At 39.5% G+C, this 27,247-nt stretch overlaps 1 protein-coding gene and 1 long non-coding RNA gene across 2 annotated transcripts in view; one reads left to right on the top strand and one right to left on the bottom strand.

The window, feature by feature from the left end:
• The window catches only part of COL4A4 (collagen type IV alpha 4 chain), a 77,333-nt gene that overhangs the window by 16,328 nt on the left and 33,758 nt on the right, over positions 1-27,247 (bottom strand). The window contains exons 18-38 of the mRNA XM_064457765.1: positions 26,607-26,660; positions 21,935-22,004; positions 20,326-20,430; positions 19,577-19,741; positions 18,926-19,018; positions 18,429-18,592; positions 14,667-14,739; positions 13,262-13,368; positions 12,637-12,820; positions 11,800-11,868; positions 10,654-10,758; positions 9,909-10,127; positions 8,826-8,987; positions 7,997-8,167; positions 4,963-5,106; positions 4,169-4,276; positions 3,727-3,905; positions 2,514-2,577; positions 1,339-1,413; positions 768-875; positions 337-444 (exon numbers count right to left, since the gene is read on the bottom strand). Of these exons, the coding sequence (XP_064313835.1) occupies positions 337-444; positions 768-875; positions 1,339-1,413; positions 2,514-2,577; positions 3,727-3,905; positions 4,169-4,276; positions 4,963-5,106; positions 7,997-8,167; positions 8,826-8,987; positions 9,909-10,127; positions 10,654-10,758; positions 11,800-11,868; positions 12,637-12,820; positions 13,262-13,368; positions 14,667-14,739; positions 18,429-18,592; positions 18,926-19,018; positions 19,577-19,741; positions 20,326-20,430; positions 21,935-22,004; positions 26,607-26,660 (2,527 nt within the window). The remainder of the gene's footprint in view (positions 1-336; positions 445-767; positions 876-1,338; positions 1,414-2,513; positions 2,578-3,726; positions 3,906-4,168; positions 4,277-4,962; positions 5,107-7,996; positions 8,168-8,825; positions 8,988-9,908; positions 10,128-10,653; positions 10,759-11,799; positions 11,869-12,636; positions 12,821-13,261; positions 13,369-14,666; positions 14,740-18,428; positions 18,593-18,925; positions 19,019-19,576; positions 19,742-20,325; positions 20,431-21,934; positions 22,005-26,606; positions 26,661-27,247) is intronic.
• Positions 1-27,247, top strand: part of LOC135314388 (uncharacterized) — a 71,071-nt gene that overhangs the window by 39,984 nt on the left and 3,840 nt on the right. Inside the window, exon 5 of the long non-coding RNA XR_010373888.1 lies at positions 24,687-24,809. This is a non-coding gene — a long non-coding RNA (uncharacterized LOC135314388). The remainder of the gene's footprint in view (positions 1-24,686; positions 24,810-27,247) is intronic.

Here is a 27,247-nt window from a genome sequence, read left to right as displayed (position 1 = left end):
GTGAAAAGGAAGAACACAGCGTAATTGAAGTGAAACACCTGAATTACTGCAAACTCCTTTTTCTTTCCTTAACTTTTGCCATCAGTTACACCAGCTGAGCCAGAATCTGTTTCTACCTTCTTTCTTACTCATTTTAGATTGCAGCCCAATTTTCTGAGGTAGCATTTATGTTACTTTTCAAAGGTGATGGGAACTGGCTTAATTCGTCTAGCAGTTTAAGAGAATACAGGATCAAAATCATGTTCACAGCTAGGCCTTTTCCATTGTCACCACTAAAGGGGTATTTATGTCTGGTGCTGCTACATTACCAGTAGAACTGCACTGTATACTCTTTACCTTTTCTGCCTTGGGATCCAGCTAATCCTGGCAACCCTGGAGGTCCCAAAATTCCACGTTTCCCTTTTTCTCCAGGTTCTCCTGGCACGCCCTCAGGACCTGTAGCTCCTGAGAGTGGAGAAAAACACCTGTAAATACGTAAATCTATTAAACTGCTGATTTTTTTTCACGCTATGCAGCACACTGTGTTAATTAGAGGTACCTGAAAGTGTATGGGAGTGTATGGGAACAGTTGACGGATCTTGCTTTCTGAGACACTGAGCAGACTATTGCTGCTGTCTATAGGTACTGAAACAGCTTTCAATACATTCCGTCATACAATCTCTGATTTCTCTAGTCTCCTCTACAGGGGTGCCTCCTCAGCTGCATTTTCCTGTTCTATATCTCTCTTGAGCTGTTACGTGGCACTATTTTTTAAACTTTGGCATTACCTGGAAATCCAGGTATTCCTGGGTATCCAGGGTCACCCTTCTCTCCTGGTCTTCCAGGTTGCCCTTGGATACCTGGTGAACCCTTCTCTCCTGGGAATCCACAGAGTCCTTCAAGAAAAATAAAAATCTAGCATTCATTTGTTTAAAGTTGCCCATGCTTCATCTCATGATAAGTTTAAAAATATGAAAGTTCAGTAAGAGGTTTCCTGACTAGAAAAGGAATTTTATTAAAATATTTCAGACCCTTGCTTCTATTTATTAACAATGAATTATACTAGTCTCTCTAGTGATATCTGAAAGAGCAGAAATAGCTAGCAATATATAGTCAAGCCAGGTTTTATTCTGATAAGTATTGGTATGTTCATCGGTGCTGTACTAGGGAACAGTAGACTCTGCCTCCTATGTTCACACTAGCCATATTGCACATTGTGATGCCTCTCCAGTCCCTGGGTTTATAACAATAGAAAATACCGCTCCATATGCACAGGAAGCAGAGCTCTGTCTCCACTAACAAAACTTAGAGAAAGTTAAGTTCTTGAGTCCAATTTCTTCTTCAGTCAGAGAGAGGTACCTGGTAATCCTGGATCTCCGGGAGGCCCTTTTCGACCATGTGTACCAAGCAGAGGAGTTCGGTCACCTCTCTTGCCTGTTGAGGTACAATGACTTTCACTTCATACAAGTATCCTTTTCATCCACAAAACCAAAGCGGACAATTTTGTGAGATCAGATAATTTACTCATAGATATTAACAGCTACAAAAGGGACTGAGAGAACACAGAATGAAAAATGCTTTGGCACATGCAAATTAGCTGCCAGCTCAGCTTGTCTTGAAGTACTAAATCAGCTTGTGTTTAGTACGAGTCCTGCCAGTATCCATGTAAATTTCCCATAATGAAAAAACCAAAACTTATGGGAACTCTCCCAGTACTGTTAGCATGTAAAGTTCTCTTTATAGTTACTTTTTTTGGGGGGGGAATATGTTCCCTGGCTGAGAAGGTCTTGAATTTTTGAAGAAATGGAAAATACAACTTAGTGCTTTTTTACAGGCAATGATTTAATTTTGTTATTTATTAGTAATGAAATCCTGCTCCAAGGGAATTTGGAATATGATCGATGACACCATTTTGTATTTCTTTTAAACACTTTTAAAAATCTAAATATTATAGATAAAATTTTCAAATTAATCTCTACCTATGCAAAAAACAATATGCAAAACTTGATCTTTTCAACTGAATAATTTTGCATGCATGGGTATGAACTTCGCCTGATTTGTTACGCTATACTTTCAGAAGTTCCAAGAATTCAAAAATGATAGCCTGGAGAACACTGGAAAATAAGTGATATAAAAGAAATTATAAATCATTTTGGAGTATCTTGAAAATCCTACATATCTGATAATACCATACCATAATACCATAAATGACTGCAGTTGCTTCTATTTGATTTGACAAATTCTACAGCTCTGTAAGAGTGGATTTTTATAGGTGTTTGATGGAATTTTTAAACTATGAAATTTGACACAAACTTATCTTCTCAGTTAGGAAGACCTACTTTAAAAGGATCAAACTGTTAAAGAATGTACTGAAATACAAATTTTGCCTTCAGATAAGTCAGACTTGTTTTTAATGACATTCATGTTTTAATTATTTTCATTTCTGTCCTGTTTGCCCTTTTCTAGTGAGTACCCACCATCTATCAGAGCATATACATTGCTCTTTTCAAAAGCATGTCTATATAAACTCATACCTTTAGATCCTTTTGGGCCATTCAGTCCTGGATTTCCAGGGATTCCTGGTAAGCCAGCGTCACCCTGATTTTGTTAAAAAAAAAAAAAAGTTTAGCATATGATATGCATAGCAGAAATGATCTATAAAAGTATTTGGTTCTCTTACATTGGTAAACAGACCAGCAATCAATATGAATAGCAAAACTGTATCTTAAGCTCAACAGAAAAGCACGCTGTCTTTGTTACATGTCTAACACTGGGCACTAACACTTCCTTGAAACTGTAAATTAGACCTGGTAATCATTCTGAATTTGTGCTTTTATAGTTTATACTAACTCTTGGCTTAAACAGCTTAAATCCCCCATAGACAGCTTGAGTAAATTGATTCAAGAGGTACCATAGAAATGCACCAAATATTGTTGTGTATTACCCAAATTTTACTATAAACATTAACCAGAAATATGTTGTGATGTAACAGCAAAAATGTGAAGGTTTCTCTATTTTTCCTTTTGAATAATGACCTATAATCAGCAAAACAAATTATATCTTCAAAGAAATATAATAAAGGCCAAGCCAAGCAAAGATATGTCCCTTTACCAAAAAAACAACCGTGCTTTATGCTTCGTGCAGTCTCACTGCCTGACTACCCAGCATACAAGCCAGTGAAGAATTTTACCTTATATCCATATGTGATATATGTGCAGTTTTGTATATTTGTTCTTGAGCAACATTGCTTGCCTGGGTTCTGCTCAGTGCAAGCTGTTGGTATGGGCACAGAAGACTTGGTTCGTCTTATTTATTGGCTTGGCTGCTCCATGTAGCAAGATAGGAATTTCATACTTGTCCTGCTGCTATGTTATGATCTGTGCAGTAAGTGATTTGTCAATCTGTTCTTAGGGATAAAGTTGAAGACTTGATTGTGCATCTATTTCTTGCCCCCCTAATTAGTGCAATGTAGCCTGGACTTCCACCAAGTGGCAATGGAACAAAATCACAACATGCAGCTAGGAGAGAGGGAAGAGGCCCTTTGTTGACTCTGACTACAGTTCCTGCTAAACTGTAATCAAACAATTGAAGTGTTGTGTTCAGAAGTTTACCTTTCCTATTATACTGGCAGTCTCTTCTCAGGAGGAACATCTAATGCGTAAGTACAACAGAAGTACCCTTCATCGTATTTCTTAGAGGCAGGAGATAACTGAAAAGTCAAGGGTATTTCACTACCACTTTGTTTACCTGGTCACCTGGTTGTCCTTGAAAACCCATAATTCCTTTAAAGCCCTTTGGTCCTGGGCAACCCTGTGATCCTGGAAACCCCGTCAGCCCAGTGTCGCCATGGTCACCTGGCAGTCCTGGGACACCATTCTTCCCTGGAAATCCTGGGATGCCTCTGAAACCAGTATTGCCTTTTTCACCTGCAGTTAATTGCAGAAGAAGATAATGACCAATATAGTCAAACCATTATTTCACACTTATTTTGAATATGGCTGTGCCTTCACACTTTGTGTGTTGTTGCCTTAGTGATTGCCAAAAGAAACTAGCCTGCTTGTTTAGGAATCTGTAAACACAATAAGGTTGCTGGATGTTACTGCAGCTAGGAGTCCAAACCTGTGCAAAAAGACAGTGATTTCCTTTAGATGAATGTGTATGTATGCAGGGCTTTATTTTATGAACTTACCTCTTTCACCTCTAAATCCTTTCTCACCAGGAAACCCTGGTTCCCCCTTTTGTCCTTTCTCAAGATGGATGTTAATGCAGCCACGGCCTCCTGGAGGCCCTCTTTCACCTTTGAACCAAACATATGGAATATAAGTAAATCCTCATGAGTGACATGTCTTGAAAATGAATTTTAGTGAAGGCTTCCCTAACAGAGAAAGCCTTCAATTACTAATGCAGTTCTCAGTTGTTTCAGCTCACTGCAAACAGAATTTATTATCCTTCTCTTGGTTTTTAGTTAATTCAGTAGTAATCAAGGTGATGTTAAATCAGAATTATTCCCTGCTTGTCTGGAATATGTAAGATGGTGATTTTATTGCCCACTCCACAGTGTGCTGTCTGTGACTGCACCTTGGAGATGGTTATTCTCTTTCCTATATTAATATCTAGAGAGATTATTTCCTGAATGTTTTACGTAGATTGAAGAACACAGGCAATATGATAGAAGACTTGGAAAATCTGAAGTTTCAGATGTGTATAGGACAAAATTAAAGGTTTGTTCGAATAAGTGATCTTACTCTGTTTGATTTAGTGGTAAATGTACCTATTTATTTGAGTGGAATTTATTTTTCTTTAGTAATTTTTCATTATGCGTTCCTAAGTGAGATAAATGGATTTAGTATTTAGTGTCTCAGAAAATGTAAGTGAATATACCCTTATAACAAGAACAAAAAAGTAAATATGTTCCTAACACAACAGTAACAAAACTAAACATGGCAGTAACATCGCTACAGAGTGAAGCACATTTTTACAAACCTTTTATTCCCATATCCCCACATTCTCCACTAGGCCCAGGTGGACCCATTTTTCCTTCTTCACCTTTTACGCCGGACATTCCCATTGGGCCTTGTGTTCCTGGGAGTCCTGGGAATCCTTGGGGTCCTTGAATCCCTTTGTTTCCTGGTAATATTAAATGCTTTATTTACATATTCAGTCTGCTATGCTGTTGCTGTCTTATTCTAAGGAAGAAGTATAAAGCAAAAGGCAGGAAGTTTAGAAGGGCTCCGCAGGAAATCAGCAAAGCTACAGAACCAACAGTTGGAGCATGGCTTCATGCCAAGATCAAACTTGTCCTGAAATCCAGATTGGCTTGAAGCAAACACCTTCCCCCTCCCTCCTGCTACCCCCTGGAGATTTAGGCTACACTTACTAATAAAGCAGTTATCCCCAACAAATCTTAAATACAATGAATAGCCTAAGACATGACCAGATTTTGCATGTGGCTACTGGAAATCATGACTCCTACTACCAAGATGACAGAAGAAAACAGGATTTTGGTATACCTTTCAGAACTTTTGCCTACTAGCCAATGATGATTTGGGACCAAGGTCACATTTTTTTATAAGTATTAGATATAATGTGAAGCTATTTTTGCACTTATTCATAGAATCATGGAATTGCTTATGTGGGAGAAGACCTTTAAAATCATGAAGTCCAACTGTTAACGTAGCACTGCCAAGCCCACCACTAAACCACGTCCCCAGGCACCACATCTAGATGTCTTTTAAATACCTCCAGGGAGGGTGACTCAATCACCTCTCTAGGCAGCCTGGTCCAGTGCTTGACAACCCTTTTGGTGAAGAAATTGTTCCTAATATCCAACCTAAATCTCCCCTGGTGCAACTTGAGGCCATTTTCTGTTGTCCTATAACTAGTAGCTTGGGAGAAGAGACCAACACCCACCTTGCTACACCCTCCTTTCAGGCAGTTGTAAAGAGCAATAAGGTCTCCCCTCACAACCCCAGTTCCCTCATCTGCTTCTCATAAGACTTGTTCTCTAGACCCTTCACCAGCTTTGTTGCCCTTCTCTGGACATGCTCCAGCAACTCAATGTCCTTCTTGTAGTGAGGGGCCCAAAACTGAACACAGCATTCGAGGTGTGGCCTCACCAGTGCTGAGTACAGATCCTTTCTTCCCTCAAGCAGATCAACACTCCCGCGCAACCTGGTGTCATCTGCAAACTTACTGAGAGTGCACTCAATTCCCTCATCCAGATCACTGATAAGATATCAAGCAGAACTGGCCCCAACACTGAGCCCTGGGGAACACAGCCCGTGACTGGCCACCAACTGGATTTAACTCCATTCACCACTCTTTGGGCCTGGCCATCCAGCCAGGTTTTCATCCACTAAAGAGTACATCTGTCTAAGACATGAGCAGCCAGTTTCTGCAGGAGAATGCTGTGGGAAATGGTGTCAAAGGCTTTACTGAAGTCTAGGTAGACAACATCCACAGTCTTTCTCTCATCTACTAAGTGTGTCACCTTGTCATACAAGATCAGGTTAGTCAAGCAGGATCCGCCTTTCCTAAACCCACGCTGACTGGGCCTGATCACCTGGTTGTCCTATATGTGCCATGTGATGGCACTCAAGATGTACTCCATAACCTTCCCAGGCACCAAGGTCAGAGTGACAGGCCTCTAGTTCCCTGGATCCTCCTTCTGGCCCTTCTTGTAGATGGGTGTCACATTTGCTAACCTCCAGTCAACTGGGACCTCCCCAGATAGCCAGGACTGCTGATAAATGATGGGAAGTGGCTCAGTGAGCACTTCCACCAGCTTCCCCCATATCCTTGGGTGGATCCCATCCAGCCCCATAGACCTGTGCATGTCTAAGTGGAGTAGCAGGTCACTAACCATTTCCCCTTGGATTATGGGGGCTCCATTCTGCTCCCCATCCCTGTCTTCCAGCTCAGGGGACTGGGTACCCAGAGAACAACTGGTCTTACTATTAAAGACTGAGGCAAAGAAGGCATTTAGTTCCTCAGCCTTTTCCTCATCCTTTGTCACTATATTTCCCCCCACATCCAATAAAGGATGGGGATTCTCCTTAGCCCACCTTTTTTTTGCTTAAGTATTTATAGAAACATTTTTTATTGTCTTTTACAGCAGTAGCCAGGTTAAGTTCTACTTGGGCTTTGGCCCTTCTAATTTTCTCCCTGCATAACCTCAGGATCCTGGTAGTCCTCCTGAGTTGCCTGCCCTTTCTTTGGAAGTTCATAAACTCTCCTTTTTTTCCTGAGTTCCAGCCAAAGCTCTCTGTTCAGCCAGGTCAGTCTTCTTCCCCACCAGCTTGTCTTTTGGCACATGGGGACAGCCTGCTCCTGCGCCTTTAAGATTTCCTTCTTGAAGAATGTCCAGCCTTCCTTGGTTCCCTTGCCCTTCAGGACTGCCCCGCAAGGGACTTTGTCAACCAGTCTCCTAAACAGGCCAAAGTCTGCCCTCCAGAAGTCCAAGGTAGCAGTTGTGCTGACCCCACTCCTTACTTCTCCAAGAATCAAATACTCATCAGCATACAATCACAGACTGCATCAGTAAAGGAGATAGTCTGGATGTAGCAAAAAGTATATTGTTCTTATTATATCATATTATAACAACAAATAGTCAGGAAATAATAGTCAAGGCCAGGTTGGATGGGGCTTTGAGCAACCTGATTTAGTGGAAGGCATCCCTGCCCATGGCAGGGGAGTTGGAACTAGATGATCTTTAAGGTCCCTTCCAACCCAAACCATTCTATGATTCTATCACCATGGAAAATTATGTCAGTGTTGTAAAATAACTAAAGCACCAGGATGCCCCAAAATGCATCAAACTATTTCCACCTCTTTGTTTTATTCTAAGACAAAGAACAAAGGATGCTATTGTTATTGCCTCTACCCTGCTGGAGGGTCTTATTCTCAAAGCTGGAAAGGGAAGAGGGTGCAAAGTACTTCCTAGCTTTAACAGCAGTAGAAACAGCTCCTTCTACAAGGGAAGTTATAAATGAGGTGGTTTGCAGGAAGTTCAACATACCTGTTTGTCCTGGGAAACCAGGTGATCCTTTATTTCCTGGAAGTCCTGGCAGTCCTCGGGAGCCTGGAGGACCTGGAGGACCTTGTGAGCCAGGAGAGCCTCTGAGACCTTTGATTCTAGGTAGCCCAGCTAGGCCCCTGTCTCCCCTCTGACCTTTAAAGCCTGGTAAGCCTGAGAAAAAGAGCTTTAATCTATGCATGTAAATGATGGAAATGAGTTCAGCAATTGTATCTAAAAAGTAGAAAGTGATAGATTTTAGTAAAAATTTCAATATCATCAAACATGGCAAAATAACTTGAAAACTTTGCTACCGTGCTGGAGTCCTAGCTCTGCCTAGATTTTCACCTGGAATGATTGTTTTATTGTATTTCTTTAGTGAGAGACGTATCAGTAGAAGCGCCCTACGAAAAATCCCTAGTAATTTGTAAATACTTTTGAAATATATGTCTCCTAGCTCTCCCTAAATAACACTTCCATTTAAGAATAAGGAAGATAAAAGTATCACAGTAATGACAGGAGCTCAGTTAAATTACTCATGACAACAGAATATGGGATAACTCTTCCATTTACTACTTGACAGTTAACACACTGTGACTTGGCCAGCTAAGGAACAGCATGGGAAGGGAAGGGAAGTTGGGAAACATCTGTGATGCACATTATACATACCTTGAGATTAAGGAAATGTGCAAAACCAAAATGTATGCTCCCACTAACGAGTAGTCCCCATGGAAATACTTGTCATGCCAGCCAGAAAAACCAAGTGATTAAATCTGATAGAAAAGATGTGCAAAGCTTAGAGCTGTGAGGCAACCTGATGGATGTTGTGTACCTTGAGGTCCTGGCAGACCCATGACACCTCTGCGTCCTGGTGGCCCTGGTAAGCCCATGTCACATGGTGAACCAGGGAAGCCTGGACAGCCTGGTGCTCCTATATCACCTTCTGGGCCTCTAAAACCTTTGGCACCTGGAAATCCTGGGGTACCAGGCTGTCCTGGAAACAAAAAACATTATAAGATGTTTTACTTCCATTATTCACCATCCCTCAGAATTCCTAACTGCAATTTTGAAATGTACATGTTCAGTTATTGTAATATCTTACTTATTCTCTACTTTTTGCATAGTTTGTGAAAACTGATGCTTTTCTGTAATTCAGAATTGGCTGTTGTGGAGATCTTCTTTCTTTAAGGAACAAATACAAATTCAACTCTCACCTATAGGCAAGGATGACTTTATGGCACAAAAAGGTAGTTTCTGATGTGTAGGAGCAGAATGGAAGGAGCTCACTGGCCTGCACCAGCTACACAACACTGGGGTCAGTTTTATAGGTGTTCACTGCACAGAAGGGTGTGTGTGTCTGCTTAGGGCCAGGCAAAAGAAAGACCTATAAAAGCAAACGGCAGTATCTGCTGTGAAGTGGGAAGGAAGTGGCACTGTGGAGACATCTGCAGCAACCAGCAAAACTCCTGTGCAGAAATGAGGAACGTAGTGCCCAAGGTACTGAGGATTATTATATTGTATAACTCTGGGGTAAGAAATTCACTCCCCTCTCCCTGAGTGTTCTCCCACCTTTTGCCAGTCTTTTCAGATTTGAGTAAGCAGGAGTGACTATCTGAGTGGCAGCGCAGGAGGCCCTAAGCACAGAGGGCCATGAGGCAGCAACTAACAGTAGTAAGAATAGGAAGTTGCACTGTTACTCCATGGACTGGGTAGAGGCATCTTCCCCTTCCTGCAGTGCAGATCTCAGTGGCTGATCAACCTTAACGGTAAAAATGTAAATGTAAAAATAGGGCGTACCATTCACAGTCACCGTTATGGATCCAGGTAAGAGTAAGTTTTATCTGAATCAGTACCAACTTTGCTCAGATTGTCTCCTTTGAACACATGAAAATACTTCATAAAAACTGGCTCATACCTCGAAGCCCAGGAATGCCGGGATCACCCCTTGCTCCTTGTGCACCAGGGGGTCCTGGCAGTCCCCTGTTGCCTGGGATTCCTGGAGGACCATATGTGGTATCACCTGGAACACCCTTCTGACCATCTATGCCAGGTGGACCTGGAGGGCCAGTTTTACCATCAACTGTAGATCCTCTTTCACCTTCATCACCAGGATCACCAGCTTCGCCTCGAAAGCCTGTTGATATGATTTTTAAATTCAGATAGGGCATAATTCAGAAGTTGGTTGTTTGTTTCCCCCCCCCCCCAGAAACTGTGGAATATTGTAATACAAATTTAATCAGAATTATGACTTTGCAAAGAAAAATAACATAATAGATTAAGTTTCAGGTTTCTCATTTACAGCTAATGATACACAAGAATTGAAGCAGGTAATTATTCCCATGGGAAGTGACAGTGGTTTGCTTTGGGGCAGCATCTATCTTGTGTGCTGTCATTCTTGTCCTGTTCAATCCCTTTGCTAAAATTACACTAATTATTCTCAATTTTCTGAGAATATTTCCTCTCTGGACACTGAAATTTAGGTTATTGCAGTGCCTGCAATGCTGGAGGAAAGAAAGGGAAACTGGTAAAGATTCCTCTTCCATTAGCTTTTGTTGAAATGTGCTTCCTATTCTATTCTACCATGGTAGCTACCTTGCCCTGCATGTATATGTTACAAGCTTGACCGGCAGGTCTCCTGGATTAAGAAAAGCACAGTTCACCTTCTGGCCCAGGGATTCCTGCTCCTGGCCTGCCTCGATGGCCTTTTAGCCCATCAAAGCCATTTGGTCCAGGATGACCGGGGAGTCCTTTTAAACCCTTTGGTCCTGGAAACAGAAAGAAAATACGTAAAAAACTGACAGAGCTCTAAAATGTGTGGCCTAATGAAACAGTAATGCATCTCTATCCCATGCAAATTCATGTACTTTGAAGACGAGTGGATTTCAGCTGCTTCTAACACTTCAGGCGGGAGCCACCACCCAAGTCATGACCAAATGCATGGTTGCTGTTTTTCTAAATGGACTTGTTTGCTAATCCACAAACAGGAGACTGCAAATCACCAGAGAAAATTAGAAAAAAAAATCTCCTGTAACATTTTAATGTTTCAGAACATCAATATTAACCTAGTGAACGACAGGTGTTAACTCAAAGTCCTATATTCTCCTGTGCTATAATGCTGCTCTGGAATGGTGTAGATGAGCTCAATATGCTAATCCATATTCTTCATGTCTGTATAAATTTTAGCTACCACCTACAATACTGGTGTCAGGGAGCTGTGTAATACCGTATTAAGCAGCTTGAAAATCCAGCACCTCCATTTTCAGGATCAGGATTTTCTGGGGTATTTCAAAGGTTTTGGAGGTGATCGCAGGCAACATTTTGCCAGTTCCTCGATGAATTCTTTGAATTTAAATTAAGTTGAACAAGTTGAAGTAGCTCAATTGCAACTTGCCATGAGCAACATGGTTTTAGAAATTACAAACTTGCAGCATATCTTGGCCTCTCACACCTTTTTTTCCCCATTATCCAGATGTACACATTCTGGGCCTTGTCCAACTCCAGCCATCTGCATATTTTACAGACTCTCTCATGTATTTTAATTGAGGCAGGACAGAGTTTCAAGCTACCTTCATTTAGTCATTTCTATGGAGGCAGCCTGCACGCCTTTTGATCATGCAAACTGCAGCTGTCAGGCCCTTGATTCTATCAGATGAGTATATTCCTGTGTATTTGCAGTTTTATATTTTGAGAGATGTATCTGTTGAAAAACTAGAAGAGTGTATCTTTTTAGGATAGCTTCTTTTTATAATTAGCAACTTAAAACTCCATTTAAATTAAAACAAAAATTTTCCCATCTGTAAACATACCTTGAACACCTTTAAAACCTGGGGGACCTGGATTTCCAGGGTATGGTAATGTAATGCAGACAGTCTCACCTGAAACAAGAGGGAGAAAGAAAATGGCCTATTTGATTTTAGAATAAATGGAGTCTGAACATTTACTGTAACATTTCTGTGGAATTAACCAACTGGATGTGCAACGGTAAAGAGCAGGGACTGTTTATGCACATTGTTATTTCCATATTACTTAAGGTTTGATGGAGAATCTTAAAATATATTTTTAATGATGCTTATTTTGTATAGAATATTGGTAATGATTCAAATGGTTGTAATACAATTGTATTCTGCAAAGAAAGATTTTATTTACTTGTTGCAGACATTTCTCTTTACAATAGTTTCTGTAGTAAGAAATAATATTTTAATCTCAAATCTACGTACATTTCTGGTTCATGCATATTGCTATCAGTGTAGATTTTTTTATTTTGGTAGGGATTTTTTTGTAACCAAAACCAAGACCAAGCCTTAAGCATGAGTTGTATTTTCCTGCCTCTTCAGCAAAAAAGCATTGCCTTGCAAATCCCTGCACTCAGGAATACTCTCCACTCCAGAAAATAATTCCTCTGAGTGTTCAAGTGGCACTTTGCAGGTTTAAGGTCCCTAGCAATTCATATTCTCACAAGCACCTGCTGCTAAATACTGAGTATGGTACCTTTCAGTGCTCATATTTCACATGTCCACTGAGCTTGCCAAAATTTATTTTCACTGTGAATGAATAATACTGTATATAATACATATGAAACTGTAATGGATGCTACCAAACATGTATTTTGTTATTTGGTTCTTAATTTAAACATTCAAAATTACCTTTCTGGCCCTTTGGACCAGGTGGCCCAATACTACCGGTATCACCAATGTCTCCAGGGCTACCTCTTGCTCCTGGAGGGCCGGGAAACCCCAAACCAGGCAATCCCATCTGTCCTTTTACCCCAGGAAGTCCTGGGACCCCAGGGAATCCTTTATCACCTGGCAGTGGTGCTACAGAATTACCCTAAAATGTTGATAAGAAATAACAAGACCTTATTTCTTTCCTCTCTTTGATTATCAAAAGCCATGTTAGAGAATTATCTGGAGAAAGCACTCTTCAACAACTAAGTGACTACATGGATGATGTTAGTAGTTTTAAATATTCAAAGGCAATAGGAACAAAGGGTAGAGTTTTGTGGGGTTTTTCTTCCTGATCCCATAATATTGGCACACAGTATATGCAAAGATTATACACAGGAATACCAAAATAAACAGTAATAATTCCAAGGAATTAATTTTTCAATGGATAAAAACGATGGGTTTTGGTCTAGGCTAACATAAAATTCTAAAAGTGTTTAATCTGCTAGGAATCTGGAATAAAACGGTACTTTTTATTAAGTAGCTAGCCCCTTCATAAGACAATTTGTTAACTGAAATGGAAAAAATCTGAGAAAGTCAAATGTACCTCAGCTCCTTTTTCCCCAGGCAATCCTAGTTCCCCATCTCTGCCATCATTACCTCTTTGGCCTGGAAATCCTGGAACCCCAGTAGGACCTCTTTTACCTTTTATTCCTTAAAACAATTTGAAAAAAAAAAGAAGTATAATATTTGCAGTAAGTTTGGGGGTTTTTTATTTCTGCTCAGGTAGACACTGGGTAACCATTCATCATATCTGTATGATAATTTCCAGTTCTTGAATTCACATTTCCTTAATAAGGTATTTTAGGCTTAGGAAGGCAGTATGTACTCGGACACCTCATGGAACAACTTGGTCTCGCTGTAAAAGACGTGTTTACAGGCACCACAAGAATGTGGCTTTTGTTCATGCTATATACAAAGCAAAAATATTTTGCTATTGAAATCAGAGTTTTATTCTTGATTTCAGTGAAATCAGGATATAGAAATGCCATATGATGAGGAATATTTGCATCAATATTCCCAAAAGGTTTTTTGTTTTTTTTTTTTTACCCCTAGATTTCTCTTGCATTGATACTGATGAAAATGTAATTTATGCATAAAGGGCAATAAAACTATTTTAACCCAAAGATTCATTTTGCTGTGTCAAGAAATCCTCTGCAAATAAGCAGCAAATGTTTTGCCCTGCTCCAACACCTGTAAACAAACACAGGCATGCAAAGCTAAGCTAACTTTTCACAAACGATAAGATGGACAATCTTTTGCCTGAATAATTAGTTTAGCATTTCTAACTAAGATTTTCCATCAGATTATTGTAATTTGTTGTCCTCTTTCTTTTGCTTTTGCAAATCATAACCATAACTGTGGAGATGTTTTGATCTATTTAATTACAAAAATTTCAGTTGTGCAACTGGTGGCCTATTGTTTCTGTTTGATGCCTGGTCAAAAGTAATTTTTAGAAATAGAAGCAGGGATCTGAAGAGCCGTTGAGACTTTGAGTTTTTCTGAAGAAGGATGTTGGTGGTTTAATTTGAGATAACAGCTGGGATACTGGTATATGACACTTTAAGAGGTGGCTTCTATACAGTAATATTTTTTCAAGCTTTCACAATAATTGTATTCTGCTTAGTCTTTGCTATACAGACCTCTGTAAGACTCTGATTATCAATCACATGACATGAAAAGTAGATTTTAGCATTAATAACTTTATGGCTCAACTATAGAGTAAAAAAAAACCAAAACAAACAAAACACTGTGTTGATCGTGTGTTTAGCAAGACGAAAATGAATGGGATGGCGCCAAGAAAACAGTTTGGATATGCATGACCTCTAGGCTTAAGTAACTTAGTAAGCTTATGACTTTTTTAATAAAGAGTAGATGAATATGGTTTTCTCACACTATTGCCTAGGCATGGCATAGGAAACAAAAATGCTAATGATAAAATGTGTGTTTACCTTTTATTCTAACTCTTCCTGGATCACCCTTCTCTCCTTTTTCACCATGTTGTCCAGCAGAACCAGGTGCCCCCTTGACAGAAAAAAAAAAGACTTGTCAGTTATCTGCAGCAAGGAATCAATGTGGGAATTGAGGGGACAATTAGATATTCATCTCTTGCTCTTGCATTGTTTCCCAGAACCAGACCAATGAAAGTAACATGCCAAAAAGAAACGCTTATATCTTTTGATGTCTATAAAGAGGTGTGTGAATGGCACCTGGCCTTTTCAGCCTGACCCTACCAAATGCAGATCCACAACTATAAGAAATTGTAATGCTAGAAGAATTGGGTCAACGCCTGTATACAGCTGTAGCTATAAATGCATGAATATTAAGATGCAAACAATTCACAAACTCTTTCCACTGCAGACTTCAACCCACAATCCACCAAGGCTACCCAGGAAGGGAATCTCTGGAGCACGGTGACTTCTGGATGAGGTTGTCCTCCCAGAAGTGAACATGTCAGTAGGTAAGTGATGCTTTTTTGCTGAGTGAAAGCCCACAAAGCTGCCAATAAAAAGTCTCATTTATGTCTAGTTAGGTACCTGGTATTGTCAGAAGAATCTATGATTTGACAGGCTTAGAGTGGAAAAGAAGTACCTTTCTATATTTTATGCTGGTTTGTGCTCTCAGTTCTCCAAGCAGAGTGTGGTTTGCGAGGGTCTGATCTTCCAACAGTACACGTGGGTAAATATATTTTACCATGTGAAATTTAAACAGAAGTAAAAGGCCACTAAGTTTGAAAAACTGGGGTATTATTTACCCAGTTTCCTTTGTTATTCAAAATCTTTCCTTCAGAAGTAGGTGTAGAAAATACAATTTATAAAGTGATTGTAAATGATGACAATTGTAAAACAGGCAGGAGACTTCTGAAAAATGTGGTGTATCTGAAACCGGCAGTGACTATTTGTGAAAACGTTTAGATCTTCAAGTTTGCAGTGACCAGTTATTAGTGTCTGAAAAGTGAAATGAGATATTTGGGAAGAAAAGAGAGGAGAAACATTGAAAAAGTATATATATATGTAGGAAATCAATTACATCAAAGCACTTCTGTATTGAAGGGAATTATTTCTTTCCAAACTGATTACTTGTCCTTATTTCTCACTTAAGTACCCCAAGAACACCAAAGTGTTCAGGAAAAGGCATCAAGCTTTACTTCAGAACCACAAGGGCTAAAGTGTATTTTCAAAAGTAACAAGAAGATTGAAATCTCACATAATGCACTCAGGTAATAGGATTTTAAGAAAAGAAAAATAGAAACAAATGCAAAGCTTGTAATGAAACCATTGGAACTAGAATGACAGAGCCCCTCCACCTTCTTTCTTCAGTCTCACATTGGTTTTGTTTTGGGTTTTTTTCTTTTGAAAGAAAATGTTCTGGAAACTTTCACATAATCACAGAGTCACAGGTTGGAAGGGGCCTCAGAGATCGTCTAGTCCAACCTTTTCTAGGAAGAGCACAGTCTAGACAAAATGGCCCAGCACCCTGTCCAGCTGAATCTTAAACGTGTCCAAGGTGGCTAAGTCAACCACTTCCCTGGGGAGATTATTCCAATGGTTGACTGTTCTCACTGTGAAAAATTTTCCTCTGGTGTCCAACTGGAATCTCCCCAAGAGCAACTTGTGCCCATTCCCCCTTGTCCTCTCCTTGCGAAAAGAGAGTCTCCATCTTCTTTGTAGCTACCCCTTAAGTACTGGTACATGGTGATGAGATCCCCTCTGAGCCTCCTTTTCTCAAGGCTGAACAAACCCAGGTCTCCCAGCCTGTCCTCATATGGCAGCTTCCCAGTCCTCTGATCATCTTGGTGGCCCTTCTCCGGACCCCTCCCAGCCCATCCACATCTTTTTTTTGTATAGCGGGGACCAGCACTGTACACAGGACTCCAGGCGTGGCCTGACAAGCGCTGAGTAGAGCAGGATAATGACTTCTTTCTCTCTGCTGGCGATGCCCTTTTTGATGCAACCCAGCATCCTGTTGGCCTTCTTGGCCACAGCAGCACACCGTTCGCTCATGTTGAGCTTCCTGTCCACCAGGACCCCCAGGTCCCTTTCCACAGAGCTGCTCTCCAGCCAGGTGGATCCCAGTCTGTGCTGCACTCCCAGATTATGTTTTCCCAGGTGCATGACCTTGCAGTTCTCCTTGTTGACCTTCATAAGGTTCCTGTTGGCCCACTCTTCCAGCGTATCCAGATCTCCCTGCAGAGCAGCTCTCCCTTCTGAAGTGTCTACTTCCCTGCTCAGTTTGGTGTCATCTGCAAACTTCATCAGGCTACACTTGATCCCGTTATCCAGATCACTTACGAAGATGCTGAATAACATTGGGCCTAATATCGATCCCTGGAACGGAACTTTCAAGCAACTCCTCATGTGAAAAAGAGTTCTGCTACTAAAACAAAACAAAACCTCAAAAACCCCAAACATAAAGCCCCATAATGGAACAGTCATAAAGACACACATATCTACCTATATTTTCAAAGAAATTGCTCTCACACACAAGAAATTATATTTAAAAAACCCTCTATTTGACATAATTTTTGTACGCAGCATCCTAGATGTACAGTCCACATGCCAGACCAGAACAAGTGGAAGAAAATCACAGTAAGTCCAATAAATCATCCTGCCTTCAAAAATCTTTGTAGGGTTTTTCCATGAAAATCTGGATGTCAGATTTGTTAACAGTGGAATGAACTAATCTTAGGGAAAAATGAACATTGTATGCTGATGTCAAATGATTTTAGTACTCAGAATCTTTATTGCCAAAAAGTTAATTCAGTTTTTGCTCTTGAGGAACTTGAAATGAAATTGTTACATTGTAAGGAAGCTATTCAAGCAAATGAAAACTCTTTATTTTGATGATTATAGGAGTTTTTCTTTCTAACAACTACTACATCAAGGGCAAAATTTTTATTCCATTTCAGCTTCATTGCCAATATGTATGTCATGGAGAGATAAGGCATTGCCTATAGTGGATGATCCTTGTGGAGAACAAACTTCAGCTGAGTAGTGACTGAAAATGGTAGATTATGAAGTACTATGGAACAGTAAAGGGATAAACACTAAAAAATAGCAATGCCTTTCAGAGTCTGCGGGAATGAGACTCTACATTATGTTCAAACTGCCTCATAAAATAAATTTAAGCATATCAAATAAACTAGGTTTTTAAATTAATTTCTAAAAAAATTATAAAGAAAATTACTTGAAATGCCTCAATCAAATCAAGGGTTCCTTTCCTTTTTCTTCAGACCCTGCCTGCCCCCAGGTCGATGTTGACATAAAATCCATCTTGACCTGCTGACGTCATGCAATTCTTTGCCTTGACAAGATTTTGCTGGAAATGCTTTCCCTTGAAATAACTGAAAAATCATCTTCAGTGAAGCAATTTGTGCATCTACATTTTTTTCAAGAAAAGCAATGGGTATTCAAAACTAAAAGTAAAAACAAGTCAAAACAAAACAAGATGAACATTTACTGGCTTTCCTAAGCCTCCAGCCCACCACACAAACAGGGCATGGGATTCTGTCCCTCAGTGTAAAACTCTGCTCACTGCTACAAGAGAAATCAGATAGAAGCTAATAAAATGCCTCCTCCAACAAGACTGTAATAAGTTGATAAAGCTTTCAGATAGTTTTTCAGGGCAGTTCCTCCACCACTCTGCTTAAATGCCTCCTGCATAAGTGGTAACTTGATGTTATTTATTTACTGAAGCTTACGAAAACTACTCACAGGGAGCCCTGGTGATCCCATTGCACCAGATAAGCCTGGGTCACCTTTTTCTCCATGTCTTCCAGGGTATCCCATTTGTCCTTTCCTTCCTTGAGTACCTGGAGGTCCTTGCATACCACGGGCACCAGGAGGACCAGCACTACACGAGCAGAGGCCTTGATTTCCTACGTGAATGTGTCAAAATTACATTGAAACAGTTGCAAAATTAGTACACAAAAAATAACACTACCCTTTTTCTTTTCTCTGTTAGTAGTGCACAGACCATTTTATCTCATTATGGCCTTCAAAGGAGTGAAGCGTGTCAGTCTCTCTTTACAGTGCTGAATAACCGCTGCACTGACATGACCTCTGATTTAGAAGCCCCAGTGCCAACAAGCCATTTAACTCCACACTCTGATGGGCCTTATCCTCCAATTTACCATAAATGTCTTGCAAATTTAGGTCTGACACATCTGACAAAGGTCTCATTCAAATTTGTGCTATCCAGGCATATTTACCTTTTTCTCCTTTTTCACCTTTTCTTCCTGGAAGGCCTATCTGACCTTTTGCTCCAGGTTCTCCAGGGATCCCTCTGTCAGCACAGATTACACCTTTGAAAAAACCAAATTGTACAGCTAGTATAAATCAGGTTGATTGTTTCCACAGCTTAGGTCACATGTTCTCCTCTCCCTTATCCTGTTACCATCATGTGAAGACCTAGAGATCTTGTGAAATGCTTTACAAGTCGTTGCTTATAGATCATACTGCAAGAGTCAGTCTGGCTAGAGTTGATGTTGACACATAGTTTTTTTGTCGCCACTACTTCCTTTTTCCACTGTAGAACTTCACAACTCTTGTTTCTTTGCTAAAGGATGATGATTTCGGTTTCCTCCCCAGTTTGCTGTGTTTTTAACTTCAGGTGATAAATTTTTAGGGATGTTTTTAATGTACGTTACTTTGTGGGTTTAAATCACCCAGAAAACTATGAAAATCTTGATATCACTGATTGACAACTAATGGGAAAAACGTTTTCCGCATCACATGTAAAGTTTGATATATCTGTCAAAATGCACTTTTCACTTCTATGGTTTTTGTAGGCCCAACAAAAGCAATGAATCTAGTAATACGCAGAATGATATTCTCGCCATATAAATTGCTGTTGAACCTACTGGGTAGTCCAGGTAAGCCTTGTCTTCCTGGCTGCCCTGGTAGGCCTGGTGGTCCAGGAAATCCAGGTCTTCCTGGGATTGATTCACCTGTTCCAGGAAAACCAGGGTCACCTTGAAAACCTTGAGGTCCTGGTGCCCCACCTACTCCTGGCAGGCCAGGCAGACCTACAAAGAAAATAACGGTATTTGGTCCGTACAGCTTCACAGTAACGAGTACCACAAGATATCAAGCAGGAAATTACAGACCATTCATGAACTGTCCTGAAGAAGAGCTTCTACATAACAAAGACTTAAATCTGAATCTTTAGGTTTTCCAGGATTCCCAGGAAAAGAGGCTTCTGCTTTAGACCTTCTTACTCCTTCTTCTCCTCCTCCCTCATTGTCTCTTTTCCTGACATCCCAGTTATTCTAGTTCCTTACACAGAGCAAAGTCATCCTCATCACCTTCCTTTTTATCTCTTTGAGATGGAGAATAGAGTTTTTGAGCACAGCACGCCAGATATCGGCATACCATGGATTTACAGTGCATTCTGCTGTCTTCTCTTCCTTTCTAGCAGTTCCTAATGTTCTATTTGGATTATTTGGGTTCATTTTTGACCACTAAGTGCTGAGCTAGTATTTTTAATGAACTCTCTGTAGAGCTCAAATCCTTACTGTTGGTGACTTGCATCAAGCAAGACAAAGAACAGTTTTAGCTGCTTTCTCTCCTACTGGTATAGCATTCACATTTTTTCCCCTGCTTCTCTTACTTGTTCCATCATCTCCTGGTCTTCCGAGCAGGCCTGCAGGACCAACTGGTCCAACTGACCCCATATCACCTGCAGGACCTGGAAATCCAGGATCTCCTTGTGGACCTACAAAGAATTATAAAAAATTGTGAACTAAACACCTTATGCAATTGACAGCTTAAATCTAAATCTAAATCAAACTGCAACCAAAATTATAATTTGGGAACTACACATAAGTAAAATAGAGTAACTTCTTTTGTCTTTATGAAAGATTTTAAAATGTGTAACAATTTAATTTTAAGGTGGGAGGATTTGGTTACTTTTCTACGGATTCCTGCCCATTTGGTGGGCACAGTTTTAAATCTTCATCACTCAGAGTAGTATCCTTGTGCTACATATTTCAGAATGCTGGAAGAAGTGTTTGCCCAAAATAAATATATGTAGCATTTAAAATAAATGTGCATCTCATGTTACGCACATTTGGCAGCGCACACAGGGAGGTAATTTCAGAATCATTCTAGTTGAAATTATCCTTATTTTAAAAAACATATTTTCAAAATTGCTATAATGCTTAAATTTAAAAATTGCAATTACAGACTGATAAAGGAAACCTGAATCAGATATAAAGGGCTTCATTAAATTGGAAAAACAAAATATTGGTAGTAGTTCTGTTCTCAAACAATTCTGCTAAAGGCCTCTTTCTCTGAAGAATGTATCCACTCACACACCGTGCACATGATTAACTTTAAATATTACTTGAGATATTAAGCATGGGGTTTTTTGTTGCATGGCCTGGAAACACAATTAGATCTATAAAACAGATTTAATTGATTTTCAGATGAGGCCCTGATCTAATGGGAAGGCTCTGCTGAACTGGGGTTGTGTAGTAACTTCCTTCTGTGCCCACAAGCAGCATTTTCTGCACTAGAAACACAATTTATTTTATATTCTCTGCTAAAATGTTCTTACAGTACAGGTTCCCCAAGTGTTAGATGCCAAAGCAAATCCCTCCCAGGCAGCAGGCTTGGCTGTTCCCCACAGCCCCCTGCTATGAAATAAGAACTTCCACCCAGCTTTTCACTAAACAGGTAACGAAGATGGGGATAAAGGGAGCTGGGATGTAAAAACCCAGCCTGAGGGTTAGTTAGGAAGATGATAAAGTGGACAGGTATTCTGTTGGGATTACTAGTTCCAGGATTTCACCTCTGCTATGCAATAGGAAGCTTAATCATAGTCTAAAATCTGTGTGTTTTGGCAATTCTGAAAATAGGAATGCTAAATTACAATGGGAAGGCCAGGTTTCTTATTTGCCATCTATTATCCAGGATGGGCTTATTTTTCATAGCTTTTTCTTAAATATGCTTAAATCCAATCCTAGGATAGTCCTGCAGATCTAGCTGTGGCTGTATGTGTAAAGATCTTTCAAGCAAACATTTAATTTGAAACTTGTATATTTAATGTAATTCTGGTAAGATCAGTGTGACACAACCAAACACAGCATGTGGCTACTAGGAAGATAATGTTTTAGGATCCTGGCCCATGAATCCCTACCAATCACCTTCCCACACCTTCACAAAATAGGTCCTACACACTTTGAACAGCAGGAAGACTAATTAAAACTAGTTATAACCTTTTATAGGAAGCAGTGGAGTTCCAACAGCTCCAGGAGGACCTGGGGGCCCTTTTTCTCCTGGATCCCCCTGTAAAAGTCCAACAATGAATTTTACTAATAGATACAAATACGCAGCGTGCTAGCATGTAACTGAAAATTTCAACAATGGGGCATATAAGGATGTGACACTTATCACCTGGGGAACTTGATATTGACACTTCATAGCTTTTAAAACCAGGCAAAAAGTTTTAATATAATCATTATCTTCCAGTATACCAGTGACTAAACAGTAATATACCTACTGCACTTATCTATTTGACTCTTCAGAACTTGTGACTGATGTATTTGATTTAATTAATTTAAAGACAAATCAATTACAGTAAATCAGTACCCATTTAATTGAGATGTTTTGATTTAACAACCAAGCTGTGATTACTTGCCTTAAAATTCTAAATCAGAATTTGGAAATTACTTCTATGGTGACAGATAAGCATTAAGAGAAGAGGTTTCACAGTCTGACAGGTATTATCGACGGTAAGAGATACTCAAAGCTCTTATAAGAAGTTTAAAACATCTGCATCAGGGAAGCATAAAAGTGCCTACTAATGGCAAAGAAAATCACTTCTGCTTGGAGGATTTCTAAATTAGCTTGGATTTTGATATTTAGAATTGCAAGTGAAGTGGACTTTAGGGAATTCTTTTATGTGGCAAATTGTGTTAGACTTTTTGCTTTGTAGATTAGGAATCAACCCTGCTCTCTGCAGGAAATGGGAACTGAGAAAACAAGAATGTGAATGTGGGAAGTGAGTAGTGAGGTTGCATTCCTGGGACTGGAGTTCAGGGAATTTTAGGACACAGACAAGATGAACTGGGGCCACAAAACTGGATACCCATTCTTACACAAGTTAAAACAAGGAGTCCATGTCTTTTTCTGGGCTTTTTAATAAACTGGTATCTCTATAATATTTAAACAGTTCTGGAGCTGTCACTAACTGCTGTCCTCTTGACCTTTGGCCTTTTGATTGGCCTTTTTCCTTTTACTGTATCTTGCAGAATGAAATTACATCCTTGTGTTGTCTTTGGCTACTTTTAAACAGGAATGTAGATTAGTCTTCCCTAACAACATAGAAGAATCTTCCGTGTGGCAGGAAAGAAAAAATAAACCTAGCATTTTTCCTCCTCTGATAAACTGAAAAAGTATTTTGAGATTTAAAATGAACCTAATGATGATAAAGGTATCAAAGATTTGTACAATAGATGGATATGGCTCAAGTCTTATATGACTTTCATGCTGATTTTAAAATGACACAATCAGAACACAAGAAAGAACTGAAGAATTGGTGAGCTAAGGTCAAAAATTTCAGTTCTTGATACCTCCTTAAGTGACAAATTCCAGTGGTGGTCTCTGAAAATCTCTGTCTTTAGGCTGTTAAGTCTTATGACCCTTTCTTGATGGCAGCTTCATACTTTCTGTCTTTTCGCTGTTGGTATACTCCTACATAGTGGCATATATATGTTTGGATTATTTTGTTGACTGTTTTCTCTTCCCATAAAAATTTCAGGAGAATCAACTTGCCAACAGTTTATTTAAAAAAAATAAAAATGCCAAAAATGTCTACCAGAAGCGTATCTCTACTGTATTCTGTGACCTGGAGTCTTCTTAAAATGAAAGCTTATAGTCACTCATCAGTTTCACTGATATCCCTATTAAGCATCAAACACTGTATTTGTTCTGTAAGTTTCTATAGCTTTATATAATGTTAATGGCCAAGAACATTTTGCACTGCCTGTAAAGACCATTCATTATTTTAATGAGACTCATTCCATTAGCAGCAGAGACAAATGGTCTCAGTGATTTCAACATGACTCATATCCTCCCTTGTATTTTGCCTGAAGAAGGTATTCTGTGTTTTTTCATATTTATCATGGAATGGTTGATGTTGGAAGGGACCTCTAAAGGTCATCATGTCCAACTGCCAGGCTCAAGCAGGACCACCTAGAGCCTGTTGCCCAGGACCATGTCCACACAGCTTTCCAATATCTACAAGGATGGAGACCAGTGCTGAGTAGAGGGCAAGGATCACCACCCTCGGCCTGCTGGCAGTACTTTTCCTAATGCAGCCTAGGATATCATTAGCTGCCTTTGCAGCAAGGGCATGTTGCTGGCTTATGATCAAGATCCACACTGTGTTGCCAGTGTCCAGACTTAGGGATCAACAGGTATACCAACAATTCCTTGAAGCCCATTCTTTGCTTTAAGCAACAGTTAACATTTTTGAAAGATGAAATCTGCTTTGAATGCAACTGGTTTTTTTCTGAGTCTCTTTCTTTTAAATCTGAATGCATTTTAGATTCTCTTTGAATGTATTTATTTCAGAAAATCCATGTGAGGATAGGCTATTCTCAGGAGGGTTTTTAATCATACTCTTGTTCCCCCAGTTTATGTGATTTTTAGCAGATCATAAGCAACACCTGATGAGGTCAGATGATCAGCTGATGCAGTCTAGATAGATCTGTACTTCTCAGGTATAATCAGATTTATCCAATTGTTTCCCAAGCAAAACTACAGCATCTGTGCAATCATTCTGAATTTTGCTTATCGGTATGAGTTAACCTGGTTTTTAAAGTTATGTCTACACTTGATTAATTTCCTTTTACTCCATGCATTAGCAACTGTAATCTCATCTTTCCAAATCATTTTTGCAGGCATTCAAACTTTTCCCTAGCATGATCTACCAACAATTAATGATTTTTTGCTTACTGTTTGTAGTGTTAATTGATGGCTTCTCAGGCTGTGGCCTAATCAATGGAGATTGAAGACTGTTCTGTCTATACAATGTCTTGTCTCAAGTTTGTTAATGATGCCCCCAACAGAAACAATACACACATCGGGGTGAGTGCTTTTTAACAACAGAATGCTTAAGGTTCAATTCTATTTTTGAGTAATGGACTGTAATGATTTTTCTGTTCAAATAAGATATGCAATATTTCTGTCTAATTAGTATCTGAGTGATCCCACATTGTTGTGAAGCTGATAATGAGCAAACAGGAGAAAAATGGACATCTATGGGCCATTTTTTTTACCCCAAGCATGACTACATAAATGAAATCTTGGGGGAAGAAGCTGATCTAGCACTCTCCTGGAAGTCCTAACTTGGAAAGAAGCCAGCCTGTGACTAAACCAGATGTTTTGATTGTACTTTAGTTATTTACTCCATGTGTTTGTCATTTCTCATTTGTAAACCTGCTTCTTGAAAACCTGTATGTTTTGTCATCAGAGATTATGTAGAGTGTGTTCCAATCAACAGAGGTGATTCTTACTCAAATCTTGAGTGTCATTCCTCTGATTTCACAGGTGCAACTAATCGTGCTTTAAGAAAACTTTAAGAAAAGTTACTGTTTTATACGCAGCTTTCCAAAAAGACTATTTCAGAGGGAAATAAACACTCTTGACTTTTGTATTTCAGAATACTTAGAGCCAAGTTCATCAGTGTCACAATCTCTGCAATATTGTTTTTGTCCGCTGTACTGTGGTAATAACTTAGATAATGAGCTTTTTCAACCTTGCTGTCTCTGCTGATGGTCCTGTCACCCACTTTCTTTGTTGCAACATTTCACTTCTCTTGCTCATACACTGCTGACCACTTGGACCCTATCCCAGTGACTCTCTAGACCTTCCCCCTGGCTAGACTCACTGCTGCTTTACTCCTTCTAGAGTAGAATCCAGAACTGGTCTTTCATTCTGAATGTGCTTTAGCATTGTAGATTCCACAGAAAATATAATAGTTCCTGTCATTCAGGTTTTTGTTGTTAGTCAGATTTAGAATATGATTCAGTAGTCATAATTACAATATGATCATTTTTCTGCAGCCTGCAGAAGAAAATTCCATAAATTTATATCCTGAAATGTCATAAGACTGGCACCTGGGTCTTCTGAAATTGTATTAAGCACCTCTTCCATGCTTTTCAGATGAATATTCTCCTCTTTTACTGCTTAGTTCCCCGGATGTGACACCTACATGTCTAATCCCTAATGGAAAGCAGCATGTATTGTAAAATAAAAAATGGCTAGTGTCACCTAAGTGAGCAAAAGTAGGAAATGTTTAAACAAAGCTGGTGTGAAGGAGTCCAATTTCCATTCTGGTAAGCGTCTTGGAAAAGCTACTTATGTGAACAGGTTGAACACATGCAAAGAGTTTTGGTAAGTGATGCAAACAAGCCCATCTGAACAAAATTTTGCAACCTCATTTGGTGCCAATTATCATATGTTCATAGACCAAAGTTTATATGATTGTACTGTTACCTAAATAGCAGGTTCCTTTACCTAGCACACCTCTCTGGGGAATGCAGCTTAACCTTGAATAACTTGCAAAGTAATACAATTCATCAATTAGACAGCTATACTGGCAGATTAAAGGCAACTATTGGCAATTGGGATTAACAAGTTCCTATGGCATGCAAAATAGAATTCCAACTCTCATATACACCAAGCAGGAATGTTTAATCACACTGTTATTTACTACCACGGTGGTGAGTGACTATGACTATCATGAAAACAGTAAATCTTAAAAGTAATTACAACTGTATGAAAGGAAATGGTCTGATAAGCAGGTACATTTGGGAGGAATCATTAGCATTTATATAGGGGGGAGCATGTGTGTGCACATATATGTGTATTGGGTTTTTTTACCTGTATGCCTGGATACCCAGGTTGTCCTGGAAAACCAGCAAATCCTGTTTCCCCCTGGAAAGGATCACATAAATATAATTTGATTAACCTGTTAAGACATTAATATAATTAACTGTTCAGTAATCTGAACTGAACAAAAACCAGTAAGGAAGTCATACAATACTGTCATGTTGTAATAACATTCGCAGTTTGTTTCAGAAAATTTACTGGGCTTGTACAAGCGATTGTATGTTTCATGGAATCTTCTGTTAAAAAAACCCCACAGCATGTATTGCCAGGTTATTTAGATAGTGGTCAGTGGGTTCAGTGTAGCTGAGGCACAGAACTAGCTGGAATACATACCCGCAGACTCTAACAGACTGTCTGCTTAATACCGCTGAAATTGGTTTGCTGCCTGCTCAATGACCCTCCTAAACTATTATTGCATGGAAAGCAGCTGCATATCAGCACCAGCCTCTCCTTTTATGATCTACTAATACACTCATCCAACCAGTATTCAAAATCTTTAGGTAGGCAGTGGTGAAAAACAAAGCCAAAAGTAATTTTGCAGATAAAAGTCACGTGGAACAAAACTCCAGATGTTCCAGATGTTATGTTCATTAATGTGATTTATCAAAAGCGTGATCATTGACTTCACTAGA

This window comes from Phalacrocorax carbo, chromosome 7 (genome assembly GCF_963921805.1).
Source record: "Phalacrocorax carbo chromosome 7, bPhaCar2.1, whole genome shotgun sequence".
Taxonomy (NCBI): domain Eukaryota; kingdom Metazoa; phylum Chordata; class Aves; order Suliformes; family Phalacrocoracidae; genus Phalacrocorax; species Phalacrocorax carbo.
This window is presented reverse-complemented; position numbering and strand designations above follow the sequence as displayed.